This window comes from Balearica regulorum, chromosome 27 (genome assembly GCF_011004875.1).
Source record: "Balearica regulorum gibbericeps isolate bBalReg1 chromosome 27, bBalReg1.pri, whole genome shotgun sequence".
NCBI lineage: Eukaryota > Metazoa > Chordata > Aves > Gruiformes > Gruidae > Balearica > Balearica regulorum.
In genome coordinates this window covers 1,667,507-1,683,284 of record NC_046210.1, presented here as the reverse complement: position 1 = coordinate 1,683,284, position 15,778 = coordinate 1,667,507, and the positions used below count along the sequence as shown (strand labels likewise).

The window sequence follows — 15,778 nt, the reverse complement described above, 5'->3', positions numbered from 1 at the left end:
TCTTCCTCATTTAACAGTTTGCAGCTCAGAATTATAATTTAAGGACTTAAGGCTGAGAGTGTTTTTCAGTTCTCAGCAGGACAAGGAAATCAAGACTCTGCTGCCTCTGAAAAGGTGAAAAATCTAAAAATAGAAACCCAGCAGACAGGCAGCAATCAGAATTAGAGGTGAAGGAGAAAAGGCCTTTGCCCAAGACAGCGTGCTGCCCACTGGCTGCTGAAAATGGCTGATGATATTTTTGATTTCTGTCAGTTTAGATTTCCTGGGAAAATGCAGAGTTTGGTCCATTTCTGAGGCATTTATTCTTAGTGCCCTGGTGCACTCCTCCCTCCCTCTGGAGAGGATATTAGCCTGCTAAGCACACGACAGGTCAAGTAATTATTTACACGCTAATGTTCTATTTTGCCCTTCTAGACAGGTTTTCACCCAAAACATTGCTCAATGACTTTTGCAATCACAGGAGAACATGATGCTGCCGGGGAAGTTCCTCCACACCTGCAAAAGCTGCAAAACCAGATCCCATTCATTTCTTTCTCCTTCTTTTTTTTTTTTCTCCCCTCTTTAATTTTTTTCTCCTTCCATAAGGAAGTGACCTGGGCCAAGAGATGGCCACTAGCTGGGTCGAAAATCTATTTTTTTTTTTGTGGGAGAAACAAGAAACCTCTTTTAGGAACTACGACAACAACAAACCCAGGTCCTTGCCCTCGTGCATCATCTGACGCATCGGTCCCAGTCCCCGTACCGGGGCGGCATCCCAACTGCTACGTCCCCTCAACCGGACCCTCGCCAGGCCGCGAGGACCAGGGCGGCATCACAGCCCCGAGGGGTCAAAGCCCAGCACCCAGACACCCAGATCCGGCTGCAGTCACCGGTGGCATCCTGGGGGGGCATCCTGGGGGGCCGAGGAGCCGCCTGCCCCGTGCCGGCAGCATCACCGCGATGGCAGGGGCTAAGGGAAGGGCCACGTGTCCCCCATCCCCCGCCCGTGCTTTGCGAGCACGAAGGGCAGAAAAACAAAACGCTTTCTGGTTTCTGCAAATGGAGCAAACCTGGCAACAAGACAAAGAGGGTCGGTACAAATCGGAGCGTGGCAGAGTCCCCAGGACAGCGTGGGGCTGTCTTCTCTTCTCCTGGCAGCGTACCTACAACTTAACTCCATTATTCTTTCACCTTGGGAAAAGAGCGCGGCGATTTCAGAGCGGAATTACAGAAGCAGTCACTTCTCTGCCTCATCTCACGTGTTCTCACCCAAAAGGCAGAGTGTGGCTGAATGTACATTAAACGCCTGTTTCCCTTCTGGACATCCCTGAAAGAGAGAGATGGCAATCTGAGGGCTCTTACTCCTGGTATGTAGGGCAAAACCTGACATGAATTCAGCACATAAATGCATAAATGTGTATGTCCCGGTCCCCTGATGCTGCTGTCTCCCCTAGCATGCTGAGTGTCAGAGAGTGATTTCTTCTCTCCTCCTCTCTTTTGTGGTTTAACATCCTAATAAATCCCTTGGCATCACAGACTGCATTAGCATCACTGACATTACACATGCACCAGCATTACAGTAAACCATTGATGCTAAAGTAATTTCTGTCCTGTCCTCCTAGAAAAAAAGGGAATTGCAAATTTTAGAGTCTCTACGGTCGGGTTTCTGCTTTGCACTGATTCACTTCCGTGAAGATCTGAACAGACCGTTTCAAGCTTAATTGAAGGGCTCCGCTTAAAAATACCAGAGCTGTGGGATTCTTACCATGGGCTGCTGTGCTCTTTAGGAACAGTTTTAATGTACCATGTAATAGTCTCTTTTGACTTTCCGCACTATTATTTCTTTGCAGAAATTGTTAAAACAATTCATTTAGAACAAGCAATGTATGGCATTCTCAAATTCGATGGGTTTATGCTTACCATAATTAACTGCTATGTACACATTTACCATTCCCCAGCTGTACTACAGACTCCCAAAAAACCACTTTTCCTTTTCCTGAACTTCAGACACTAGCTATAGTAACAGTCCCGCTTCTCTCAAACACCTCATACACCTCTCACTTAGGAATTTGGCCCACCAAAGTCAAACATCTTCTTTAAAAAAGAGTTCAAAAATATTCAGATGAGCACTTGAAAAGAGCAAGTAAAGCGATAATGCAGAAGTATATTTTAAAAGTCACCTATATTTTTATGTGTCGTGATGTGGCACGGAACAAAAATCAAATTGCAAATATGCTTGCGGACGCTCTCCTTACTGAATTTATTCCTGATGCAGCAGCAATGGTTTTATAGTCAAACTCTCTCTCCATAGCCAGCAGCTCCTGTTCCCTTTATTAAGCCAACGGGCATCAGAACCACGTCCTGTTCGTGCCACAACGCAGGGGAAAGGATAGAAAAGGCAGCGCACGGCTGACACGGGACGTGCGTTAGCACCTCCCTGCAGACCGAGCCCTTGGACCACGCCGTGATCGCCGCACGGCAGAGATCGGGACTGGGGAAACTGGTAATACTTTCAATTAAGGTAATAAGGTTGTAATGCTCAGCAGCTAATTTAACAGCATACATTAACAGCAGCCTTACTGAATCTTAATTACTTGTGTAGGTGGAAACGCTATCAGCGATTACAGTTCCTAACCAGGGACACTGATTTTTTTTTTCCAGCGGCACGTCAAGGCTTCTCACGATGATGAACCAGGGGGGATCCTGTCCCCCCTCCCCGCGTCCAGCACGGGAGGGACTCGGTGCTGCTCCGCCGCCGCAGCAGCTCTTCCCACCAGCCGGAAAACGTGGGCGCAGAACGGGCCGATTCCGTGAACTTGCTCGTGCTCAGCAGAATCACACGCGCAGGGGTACGTTTGAGATGGATGGAAACAGTGCCAGGGCTGGGGCGGCCGGTCGGGAAGAAGCCAAAAGCCGCACGTGCTCCCCAACACCGTGCTGCGCCAGGGTGGCCGCGTTCCCGCTCGCCTCGCACCCGGGATCGTCCTTCCTGCGGCACGGCAAGCGCTGCAGGACCTCGCGGCCGAAATCCGGCATCCTGAGACAGACTTGTATGGGAAAAGTCTTGAGTGCGACACGAACTCCACCGAAACGAGACGCGGAGGAAGGAAACTAGCCTCTGCTAGACTGCAGGCTGAAACCACAGGCAACAATCACCTCCAGAATATCAAAATTAACGGTATTTGATCTGACTGGAGCTTACCGAGGCTCCCAACCCGGCTGAAACTGTGGTTTCGTGAAATGCCCCCAACCAAAGCGCGCTGGAGGTGAGTATTAGCTCAGCAGGCAATCCGCAGTAGGAAGGTGGACCCAACCAGAGCAGTCTGTCTTCAGAAATGCTGCGCTCGGTCTGTATTCGCATCTACCGCATCCTCACGACACATCAGCGTTCCCTGCCCTGCGTCGTGACACGCACTCATGTAAAATTGAATGTACTCCTATGTCCGTTAAATAAAATATTAACAAGTCAAGTCATTAATGTCATTCTGCATAAAATGCATTAAAACACATTCCAGGGGAGTACTTGATAAATCGCTTTTTACTAACCAAAACTGACAGCACAGAACGAAAAGTATTTATAAGGCATACAAAGAAATTATGAGCTGAGAAGGAAAATGAAACTCAGCTCTTTGCCTGATTTTTCTAGACAGCACCTGCAACTATGACAATTTACCTGAAAATACAAAGCCTTCGGGTGACGGCATCCCTGTGCAGCCGTCCCGATTCTGCTTTACTGCAGAGGCTGCTGCATTTTATTTTTGGGACTCAGTGGAACCCCCTTGAGAGGCACCAGTTTCTGCTCCAGGGCTTGGTGCTTTTCTTGTTCACCAGGACCCAAGTGCCCCGGGACGAAGACCCACGTTCCTGCAGCTTACAGCATCCCATCTAACCAGCTCCAGGTACACAGGGCTGGCCCTGGACCTCTCTCCATCACCACGTAAAATTCAGGTTTTACTGGCGGGCATCAAAGAGAGCCCCAGGTGCCTTGGCGAGTCATTTGTTGTCAGGCGAAAGGCACTGGAGTGCAGGTGACCCACACTGATGAGTCTGTACGTTAACTCTTCCGCTCGTTTTGGTCATTCGAAGGCGCACATATAGGAAAGCACACAATGGATCCACTTAACGAAGCCCAGACTTTCCAACGCTGCACCAGCCTTCAAAGAGAGAGCATTTTGCTGAGGTTTCGGCTCAGCACCAGCAATAAGCAGAGTCCGTTATTAATTAAATTCCCCATGAATTAAGCCTGCCGGTCTCTGTTGCGAGGCTTCTGCCCCTGCAGAGCCCACCCGCGTCAGAGCAGGAACGAAAGAGAGCTCAGCGATGGGTAACGCCAGACGTGAAGTTAAACTGGTGAAACGATGGAGCACAAACGCAGCGCAGGCTGCGGGACGGCGAGAGCTGCCAGACGGAGCCGCGCCGGTGCCTCCGATGGAGCAGCTTCTGCTCCGCGTTGCCGGACGGGCGCAAGCTGCCGGGGACAGAGCCCAGAATTCAGGGTTTGTTACCATACCCACCGGTTTTTGACTTTTTATGATCTGCTCCGGGATCGGCCGGGGCACGGCGGCAGCTGGAGGAGGCAGCTCTGCAGGAAGAAAACTCTTCATTTCTTCCTCTGTCAGGGTACGTCCACGCGCTCCCCTAACGAGTAAGAGCGGAGGGGGTTTCCCATCCCGCTCTCGGAGCAGGGGGTCCCGGACCGGCTGCGCTGGCAAGGCTGGAAAGCTGCATGCCGCTGCTTGGAGAGACCGGGCTGGATGCTGCCCAGAGCAGCGGTGTGCGCTGCCGAATAACCCGCGCAGCGTGCGGACTGGGTGGCCGTGCTGTTAGCGAGGTTTCTTTTCCCTTTTCTTTCTCCTCTTTCTCATTTCTGAGAAGAAAACAAGACTTCAAAATTGCAGGATGAGCACTTGGCAAGAAGAATCAATGCTTTTGTCTCCTATAAATATCAGTTGTCCAAAAATATATCTCTATTCTTATTCCTCCAAATACACATTCATATTTATCAATAAATATTTTATTATAGCCATTATCAAAACATCAAAGGCTGCTGGCATGTTTTACTTCAACTGACACTGCTTGTTCCAGGCTCACACAATGCATCAAATGTTTGTCTCCCACAGCAGTCAAAATAGAATTAATATTTAAGTTGTGATGGGAGAAGCCACCGGGGGTAGCGTGGAAAGGAAATGAGTTTGCATTCTAGCGAATACCGAGGTAGCAAAACAAGCGCCGAGCGAGGAGAGCACACGGCTACGATCCCTACCAGGTACCGCCCAACGCCAAACCCGCCGGGCATCGGAAGCAACGGTCAGACAAGATTTCACAGACAACGGGACAGACTGCCGCTGGGTATCTCTGATCCGCCACGGTTATCGTTTTTCTTGAGTCAGATATGACTTTATCTGCCAAGGTAAGGCTGTTTTCTCGGACATCAGGCAGATCTCATTCCGTGTGGGCTATTGCAGAGACCTGCCTTCTACATCCAGAGAGATCTGCTCTAGTCTCACAGCTAGAGGCGTACAGGAGACCATACCGCACTCCCTAGTTAGGAAAAGCTGTAAAAAAGCAGGATTTCCCAGCTGCACCACTACTCCAGCAGCAGAGGCAAGCTTCGCAGGACCCAAGGACACCTTCCTGGGCTCACCGAGCCTGGCCGTGCAGCTCGTCAGCGTTAGAAAGCACTGGCCACCCATGAACCGCAGACTCCTGGCACTGTCCGACCAGAGGCCCAAAGCTGCTTCCCCCTGTACCCGGGACGTCGACAGCCACGGCACGGCTCTGCAGTCCCCCATCGATGGACAGCGGCAGCACCGCACGAGATTCGTCCGCAAATCCCAACCCTGCACAGAGCCGTCGTAAAGTTAAAATCCCACGGGGGCTGATGAGTATGTAAAGCCCTCCAATTTCAACTCTCCTAAGCACAAGCTAAATGAATAAAACACTTCACAATTGCTTTATTTACAGTTAATGACATCCTCAGCCACTCTCGAGCTTGGCACAGTTCAAAGTACTAAGCACTTCCATGTTATTGTCCCAGGTTTTATTTCCCTGCATATTTTCAACAGCGGGCAGTGACTCAGCCACATGAATCATTTATGGCATTGTGAGTCACACTAGGTAACACACGAAGGATCTGGATAACCATTACAAGGTTTATGTGAGATCAAGAAATGCACAATATACTGCACAGTCATTAGTATTTAAAGGAAAATTATTTCATTTAGCTGGGGCGGGGGGGGGGAAAAAAAGGTATTTTAAAATGTTAATGCAATGTCTTGCTGGCAAACCAGACTTCCTCTCCCGCATGGTTTTGAAAATCAAACCTGCACTTTTTCCTCAGCCTGCTTCAGTCAAATACATTGTGTGCACACAGGATTATAATAAAGGCCACAGAGAAAAATTTCAACAGGAGGCTCGTACCTCTCCCCCTGTAATTACACCTCTACATTAAAAAGGCACTTTGTTCAGAATTCAGTCTTAGCCGCATCCTCAGCCGGTACAAATCAGCACTTCTCCATCAGCAGGCACAGCGTGACGGAGCCGGTCCTTCATCAGCGCCAGGCGGGGCTAGCCCGGGAGGACCGGGGATGCTCGGGGGCTCTGGCAGCCACCGCTACCGGCCAGGCTGCGGCTCCGCTCCGCATGAGGGGGGCTCCCTCCCGGAGGGGTGCAAGGCCCAAATCTGGGTGAGCCCGGGGTGCAGCCCCCCCCACGGGGACCCTGCGGGTGCCAGAGCCGCTCCTGCCAGGGCCAGGACAGACGGATGGACGGCTGCTCTCCCTTCAGCGGGAACACAGAACACTTGTGTTTAACATACCCATAGCAAATGCTCGGTTCCTCTTTGCTGCTGCTGACCCAGGGCCATTGCAGTGGTTTACAAGCACTAATTAAATCACAGAAGACAGCTAATGCCCCGCTCTCCATCAGGGAGACGTAGGGAGTGCTCTGCCTCCAGCAACACGCATCCCGTCCCCGTCTCCCTGCGGGGCCGAGTGCTTTAACGCGTTCTCCTCTCTCAGCTCACAGGGACGGTCCGCATTTGCTGGAGGATAAAAGAGTGCGCTAATGGAAGGGACTATTTTAGGGAAGGGCAAAAGAAATACCTAGGAAACAACTTTTAAAGGATGCTGCTAAAACTGCAGGGTGTCCTCTTAGAGGAGGGGATTTTTTTTTACGGTTGCAGGAACCTCATAAAGCAGTAGGAGTACCACGGTCTACCCTGCTCGACCAGAGGAACAGTGACCACGGCAGGCAAGGGCGGCATCGCTGCGGTCCCTAGATCCCACGGGGAGTGGGTCCTTGCTCTCCGCATACCGGTGCTCTCACCTCTCAGCTCTCCCAGGTCCAGGGTCTTCCCCAGCTGCTCCAGGAGGTCGGCCCTGGCCGCGTTCTTCTTGTGCTTTTTGCCATCGTAGTGCTGCTGTGCCATCATGGGGTTGTTGAACCAGGCTGCGCAGAGCTGGCAGTATCTGTCCGAGTCTCTCCGCTGATGCGGTGAGGGTACAACGGGGCCACTATCCGTGTGCGGCTGCTTTAGGGAGCTCAGAGTGGTTTCTGTAAAGGGAAACGTTCAGACGTGAGCTTGTCACCATCTGAATAACAGCAGACCCTGGGGCAGATCCCACATTAGACACGGGGAATAATTAGCAGCAGTTACAGGGTCCCACTGGATATTTTGGATGGTACTGCTCGGAAATCTACCATTTCTCATAAAAAAAAGCAGCGTGAAAGGATAGTGCAGGACTGTTCCTCAACTATCTGCTATTTCGCTAGCTGGGAAAGGAGGATGCTCTCATTGCAGATGCACGTCTTATCACTGTTGTGACTAAACCTGCTAAACTTATCCTGCTTAAATTGCTACTTGCAGGAAAAATTGCCAGCGGAGAATAAACAAAACATGCAAAGTCATCCACTTCTCAAGAGAGGCAGACAGATTTATCATTATCTCAGGATTCTTATTTTTCAATTTATTTGGTCTCAGAAAGAATGGGGAAAGCCGTAGTAATTGTAAGTTGCCACAGATGAAAAAAAAAAATATTCAATAGCCAGCCCATTCAAACATCTTCACGTTGTGAATTGACAGGTACCAGTAACCCACGACCTTAATTTAATCCCATTTCCCTTCAGATTCCCCAAGAGGCCGCCTGGGAACACAGACACGATCTCCAAATAATTGCACAGAAAAACGGGTGATTAGTCTTTACATAATGGAGCTGCACCTTATTTGCCAGAGTTTTCCTACTTTGTACAATATAGGTCACAAAGCCATGGAAAAAACCAGTTTGAAGTAAAATAAAGTTCAGATAACATCGGGATACAAAAATATACAATGACTAGTAGCACTTAATTATCACACCTCATTCAAAAATTCCCTTTTATGTGGTGTTCCTTTTCTTTTCCAGATGAAATGTCTGCTATCTAAATAATTAACAAACCGCTCTCTCCGTGACAGAAGAACAGGCAAATTTTAAGGTGGTGAAGAGGAGCTCGATCGCTCTCCTTTGATCAAGGGGCTCCGTGCTCTTCCAGCTGAGCTCTGATGAGAGCACGGCTCGGTGAGTGACGACCCCACCTCGGCGTCTGGCACCGGGAACGGCAGCGGTGAGCAAACCGGGGGTGTATTTAGATGTATAATTACGACCAAAGCCCACTGTGATTGACTCCACGCCTCAAGAAAGTCAATACTCTTATAAATCTTCTGCTGACCTGCTCGGGAAGGGATGTCTATTAACTTTCCTGAAGGAAATTGTATCTTACATATAACGTTACTTACAACCTTATCAATTTGCAGGGGTTGATAAGCTTCTATTGGTTTTGACGACAACTGCCAAGGTATCAGAGTTCCAAGGCCCGGACGGTTGGTTGAGGTACCGTCACCCTCCTCGCCGGCCGCCCCTGGAGAAACACCTGGAGAAGTTTCCTCCCTTCTGCTGCTGCCACCAGCACGAGCAAAACGAGCTCTTTCGGGGATTAGTTAATAAAGCGATTACGCCACTGGCTCCTGCGGAAGATATTTCTTCTCCTCATTCTGCTGTCTCACGAACCGCTCGCCTGCTCGTTTGGATTCATTTCACCCCACCAGAGGATCCCTCTGCCTCCGCTGAACCAGCCGAGATAGAAACCAAGCACAATGTCAACAAAACCCTTCTGCCCGTGCCCCAGCCCCGATGCCCCTTGCAGCACGCCGGGGCTGGGGCCGCACTCGGACACGTCCCGGCTCTCCTGAAGCAGCCGAGGTCGGCGGCTGCGGTGCTGCCTCCTGGAAAACTGCTCCCGACAGAACCGGTGGGCAGCATGTAGGGCTCGGGAATTTGCTCCTAAAACCAACATCTTTTCTAATGCCTACGACAACGCCGGTTTCTGTACCTCGCCCCCAGCCCCTCCGAGGTGCACACAACGGCACGAGTCCACCACAGAGCAGAGCCATGGCCAACGCACGGTGACCAAGAAGAAAATTAGGAAATAACAATATTGCCTGTCCAAACTAAGGCTATGCAGACTTTGCCTGTGCTTGACTCACGAAAAGCAAACGCCGCGTGCCTACTGCTCGTGTATTTTTGCAAGTACCGGCAGGCTCCCCGAGGAGCAGGCAGCAGTCGGTGCCAAGGGCTGCCCTGTGCAGGGATCGCGCACGGCCCCGGAGATGCTGCATGGTCCCAGCCCTCCACCGCTCCAGGGCACGGCTGAGGCACCGGGACCGGACTGTGGAGACGTTTGGGCATCTGAACCGTTATAAACATCCAGTTATTGCAGCGGCGCAGGAGCTCTGTGGTATATTTGACTTGCTGCTCTCCAGGCCCCAGGCTATAAAGTTAAATCTCTCCGATCTTTTGGGCAGCTTTCTCCTTGTTTCTATGTTAGCTGCTGCCAGAGGGGAACCAGGGAGGCTGAAGTTCCCAGAGCTGGTGGTGTCCGCAGGAGTTATATCTCCCGCTCACTAAAGAGATACGACTGAAGCATCCTCATCCTCTGCTGCTCAGCCATCAGCCGGACCGGCGGCTGCGCGTCCGAGCCCCTCAGCGAGGCTGGTGGCTTGTGCTCCTCCAAATGCCGTGCAGGAGGGAGGCTGTCAGTGGGACCGGCGCTCCTGCTTCCGGGGAATTGCACCAGAGCCCCCCCCACACCCAGCCCTGCTCCGAGCCCACCGCACCCCCTGCGCCCTCGACTCCCCGGGGGCTGCAGCCCCCATCGCAGAAGCCCTGCGCGGACCCAGCGCCGGACCCTCTGCGCACATCGCACGGGTGCTCCCGCGCGGCAGCGATTTCCTCTTAGCGCACACCATCCAAAATACGTTCTTGCAAAGCCACGTTCCTCGGGTGCCGTTTACAACTACCACCAGCGCTAAAGGTGCGCTGAACCCAGCCTGGCAACTCATGAAAACATCCCGTGTCTTCCGAACCCTCCTGAAGAGAAATAGATGAAAGTTGATTTCTCCACGCATGTGGATTTATCATTTTGATATGCGCTACATAACTACTACAGAACAGAAAATATCATCGTTCCCTGAGCAGCGACACGAAAATTAATAATAAACACTCACAAAACGTCAAATGTTAAAAGTGTATCTCCATCTAAAACACAAACATAAAAGCTGCTAGTTTGACTATTTCAAGTATTTCAAAATGCTAAATAGCTCATGACAGTCTGCCTTACGTTCCCTTTTGCTGTGGGAGGGAAGTGAGAAAGTCTTTACTTTGCTGCAAGAAGCAAAATACAAAGTTAGAAACGCTTTAGCACTCAGGCAATGAACTAATGTTTGACTTATTCCTTGCGTGCAAAGCTCTTTATTCATAGCTGCATTTAAACAGAACCCCACTTTTTATCATTGCCACTCTCCAGGAACCGAGCAGGAGAACGGGGAAGGAACTGAGCCACCACAACGGGGCACGGGAGGAATTCAGTTTTCTTCAGAAGTCAAATCTGGGACTAAGGTAGACTCCAGCTGCTGCTGGATGGATCCTCGTACCCTGACAAGCCATTTACTCTGTCCCCTTCAGCACACCTCAGACACAACCCCCACACTAGGAACTAGAGAACAAGGAGGCAAAAAAGCCGAGGGAACTTTTCCTGCCAGCAGAATCACACCCTTGTTCCTCACCCCGGTGGCGGGGGACCCCGGTGCTGGCATCTCCCCTCGCAGGAGCCAGCGCCAGCACCTCCCGAAGCCGTGACCCACGGCGCTGCCGGGCCGATTTCCACCTTCCCGAACCGATGCCTGCAGGTACCTGCGCTTTGATCAATGAAGGCAGCAGCTCTTTCCCCCCCACAGTTCTTTGTTTTATAACTCATCCCGATGACTGGATGCAAGCTGACAGAAGATGTTGGAAACGACTGGAGAAATTCATCGGCAATAGTGGAGACGTAAAGCCTCTGAGGGCTACAACCTTGTACAGCAGGAGCAACAGAAAAGATCACAAATATGTCGCTGTAGCGAAGAGGCATCGCTTTCCTGTTGTGAAAAACCTGACCGTCAAGGCACTTCTCCCTCCCCTGAAAGCACCAGCAGAGAAATGAGAGATCTGTATTTCATTAACATGATAAAATTGAAAGTGAAGGTGTAACTCTCTAAGGGGACTGAGGATAGATGTATTTCTAGGGGATCGGCGAGACAGAAAACCCAGAATATCACACAGTGGTTTGTTCAGAGGCAGAACGCAGTCGCCGGCACGTCCGCGTGCTTCTGCAAAACAGGTCTGACCCCTCCCCGAAGGCAGGTGACGGATGCTGCGGCTGAAGGCGATCGGAAAGCGCATCCGGATTATCCAGTAGGAACGTGGGGTAGGAGCACTGCACAGAGTAGGATGCACGCTAACGTCTCGCACCGCTTGATATACTGTGCAGAGCACAGGTTGCTCAGAGTTTAGGATTGACGTAACCTCCATGGCGATGAGAGGGAAAGTCTGTTCTTTACCAATTCAGCAGAGTTGAGATAAACATTTCACCTCGCGGCAGGAAACCCATTGGGAAGCCCCCGAGCTGCTCCCCGGTATCATATTAAGCAGTGCTCCGGCACTACACTGCTCGCAGGGAAGAACGCTCAGCACTCGGACACACGTTGGATGTCAGCAGAGATATCTGCAGAAATCCTTCCCTCTGCCGCTTTCCGGCTGGAAACGGATGCGAGTCCAGGATGGAGCCGCCGGCGCTGTATTTGGAGGAGCTGCTCTGCAGAGGTGAAGCCGCAGGGAATTTCTGGCCACCGGCTGCGGCTGCGGGTCCCACGGCAGCCTTGACAGCACAGCATGTTTCAGAGCCGATGCCTCCAGGAACCATGACCAGGAACACAATTCCAGTTGCAGATATTTTTCAAATTTTCACCTTTGCTGAGAGTATTACATTTTTTGTAACGCCTTTCCCCCCCCCCCCCGCCCCCCCCGGAGGATGCTGCTCCTCAAACAGCTCGAGAATTCTTTCTAAATTTCCCCTGCAGTTTCAACTGCATTCATTAATCTTCATTTTGTCCCCTAAATTCATTTTGTTAGTGTGCAATTTAAAGAGATGCTATGCTCCACAGAGGCAACTGTACATCTGTGTGAACAAAATGACTCCTGCAAAGACGGTTGTGCAAAGAATTTCCCAAATTCTTTCCTCCCTTTACAGACAGACCCACTAATTAAGCTAATGGTCAACACAGAATTTGACAACAACTTAGGGTAGCAGAATGAATTTTTGTGCAAGGCTGAAAATCAGACATTGCAATCTAGAGGTTATCATCTATTTTTACTTGCCTATTGCCCCTAAAATACCTTCTCAAATTAACTGTGTATGTTTAGTCTCAGCCATAATAAGAGCACTTGGGGAACTCTGAAAACATTTTAAGGTGGGTTTGTTTTTTTTTTTTAATTAAAAGATTATGAGAGTTCAAATATCTCTATAGAGTCTTTCTCACTTGTTTTGATCACGCACGAAAGTTAAAAAATACTCTTAGGAGCTTAAGGAAACACCAAATAAAACACGCAACCCATTTAACCATCTGAAGGATTACCACGTTACGATCAGAAAAGGAGCTTGATCTCTTTTGAAGATGCTAACCATGAGCTGGTCCCTCCCGAGCCCCCAGCACCCGCTCCTCGGTCACTGGGCTCAACTCCCAGGTGCCCAGAGCATCAGGAGGGCTGGATCCCTCTGCAGCGACACACCGGTGATTATCACTACCTCTTAATCGCTGCAAGCCAGCAGCTCACTTCTGAGCAGACCCATTCTATATTAAATGTTATTTACCTCTGTTAAGGAAATCAAAGGGAAAACGAACCGTGACTCATCCCACCAGAAGGTGACGTGGAAACATCCACATCCCTATCCCGCAGCTCCAGCACCGTAAGCGGGGACTGAGCGCACCCAACAGCCCCTTTAATTACAGGGAACCCCAGCAAGGACCAGCTCCACCATCACCACTTCCAACCTCCGTCACAGGGGTCTCAAATCCAACGCTGAAACGCTCGCAGGCCTTCTGGCAACCAGGGCTTTACGGACAGCGTACAAGAGCCTCTGGAGCGCCCTTCCGTGGAGCTGGGGAAGACAAATGGCTGGATTATGTCAGTGATGAATTCCGATTGAAAACAGCACAGCCACCGCTCCAATCCTGCACGGCCACCTGCCGCGCCACGCTGTTGGCACAGGCACGCGTGAAGCCCCCGGGGACGGGATGCTCCTCCCCGAGACCATCCAGCTCGTGAGCACCGGACGGAGCCTTGGATGCTCTGTCCGAGAGGCTAAAAGCTCTCCGGTGCCAGCCATGAAAGACTGGGAGAAAAATACAGTGGAAAAGTGCTGGGCAACTCTGTAGGGAGTCCAGAACAATGCTGGGTCCGGAGGGCACATTTCTGAGAACTACTGGAGAGCAAGGAGGTGCTTATTAACGTATTCCTGCCGCTCAGCTTCATCAGATCAAGTGTCTGGAAGAGCTGATGAGTCCTTGAGTTACTCTTTCCTAGTGATTACGCCAGCTGGAGAGCCCATTACTCTCGGAGCACGCGGTGAAGCTCGCTTAGAGCCTCTGCGAGGCCGATCCAGATGCTTAAAAAAATTAGACAAAAGCACAACGCAGAGTTGCAGCTCTTGGCAAGCCCTGCAGAGCTTGCACGCAGGGTCAGCACGGCAGGGCCGGTCGCTGCCGGTCGTGCACAGCCCCCACGCAGTGAGTCAGCCTCGGCGCTGCTGCAGAGAGGTCTCTGACAAAGGAGAGGGTACGACCGGTTCTCATCTACCTACTGCCAGCCCAGGCACGTCTCCGACGTCATTAACAGAGACGTTGGTTCACCAGAGTCCGAGATCTCCACCGGCATCTGCTGCGCCGAGATCAATTCTCTCCTGCCATCGACCGGAACGCTGCCCACGCTTTGTCCGCCTGCCTTCGCGCGGCTCCAGCTCCGCGGGCAGACCCCGGGCTCCCGGCTGCTCCCCCTGACCTGCCCGAACAGCACCAGACCCGTGGGGTCCTGCCCGTGACGATGGTCCCGCAGGTGAGAACAGCGACTCTTTCCCTGCTGTCGGGTGGATCTGAATCATCAATTTAGGTGGGAATCAGTCCACGTGCTATTCCCTGAAATCCAGCACCCCTGTGACCCTCAAAAACTCACCTGGATTTAACCAGAAATACCGGGGTTTGTGGCAGGTACTTTGGTGCTGGAGGAGAAACCGCTGGAAGGCTGCGCACGAGGGATGGGGTTCTGAGCACTAATGCGAGCACCGGACAATTAAATACCACAAACGAGTACACTACTTCTCTCGGTGCCCTTGTAATTATTTGCCAGCTGCAGAGAGCAGCCTGAGGAGTCCTAAAGTGAGTCAGCTGCAAATTGTCACGTTCGTTCACGTTAGATCGTCCTGCTGGCTCGCTGCGGGGATGCTCAGGAGCTGCCAGCACCCCCTGCCACCCACGGCTCCCGAGGGATTCAGATTCGGTACCCAAAGTTTCCAGATGCACCCCGGCGACTTGTGAACTCCGCTGCACCTTCACTTAACGAGCCTTCTGAGAGCGCACTCGTTAATTAAAACAAGTAAGCCACCGTCTAAAGCAATTCCCCGTGTTCCCTCAGGCAAAGGGGATAACATTTCCCAAGCCAATCCTGGTAAAGGACAAATGATATTCTATGCATCGGCATCTACAGTCTGTAAAGTTAAAAAGGCAACAAAAACACACACGCAGAGCCAACCCCCCCTTATTTTAATCACATCTCGGATTTATGCACATCGCGTAAGGCAGGATGTAAAACGCACAGCTAAATTTATATTCCGTTCTGAAGGAAGTGCCACCAGTAGTAATACCGAAAGACATCTGTCTGCAGGACTACAGCCCAGTTATCCTGCCTGGGCAGCAGGAAGAATACTTTGGTCAAGCACCCTCTGGCCCGACAAGCACAGAGGAAGTTTTGTTTCACAGTATATTAGCGGTTTGCAGGGACTTTATGGTTAAGCAAACAATAAGATGGTTAAATTATCCAATTCCAACATTTGACTTTTTAAATGTGAAAGTTAATAGGCTTGCATTATTGGAATCACCGTGGAGGAAAGCACGAATACCCACCTGGGCAAAAATCAAAAGACAATCGATCCAACAGTTTTTAAAGACTAGATTTCCCTCTAAGGTAAAAGCAAATGATATTCTGTTCTGTACAGTAACACGAAAGGTTTATTAAACATATTAGCCGAGCTGTCAAATAACTTCTGATAATTAAAGCGAGGCTTGGCTATTCCTGCCCAGGGGAGATTGTCTTCCACCGACCAAAACCTTTCAGGAGCGTGGAGCCAGAGATAGGACTCTGGTACAACGGCCAGCCCTGGCTGATAAACCACTAAT

General features: G+C 50.8%; 1 protein-coding gene across 3 annotated transcripts in view; it reads right to left on the bottom strand.

Annotated features, from left to right (window-relative positions):
• ZMAT4 (zinc finger matrin-type 4) overlaps window positions 1-15,778 on the bottom strand; it is a 179,750-nt gene that overhangs the window by 106,973 nt on the left and 56,999 nt on the right. For all 3 annotated transcript variants that reach the window (XR_012832616.1, XM_075736822.1, XM_075736823.1), the window contains exon 5: window positions 7,306-7,533. Coding sequence is in view for 2 of the 3 variants with exons in the window: in XM_075736822.1 (XP_075592937.1) it covers window positions 7,306-7,533 (228 nt within the window). In the remaining variant the exon portion in view is untranslated. The remainder of the gene's footprint in view (window positions 1-7,305; window positions 7,534-15,778) is intronic.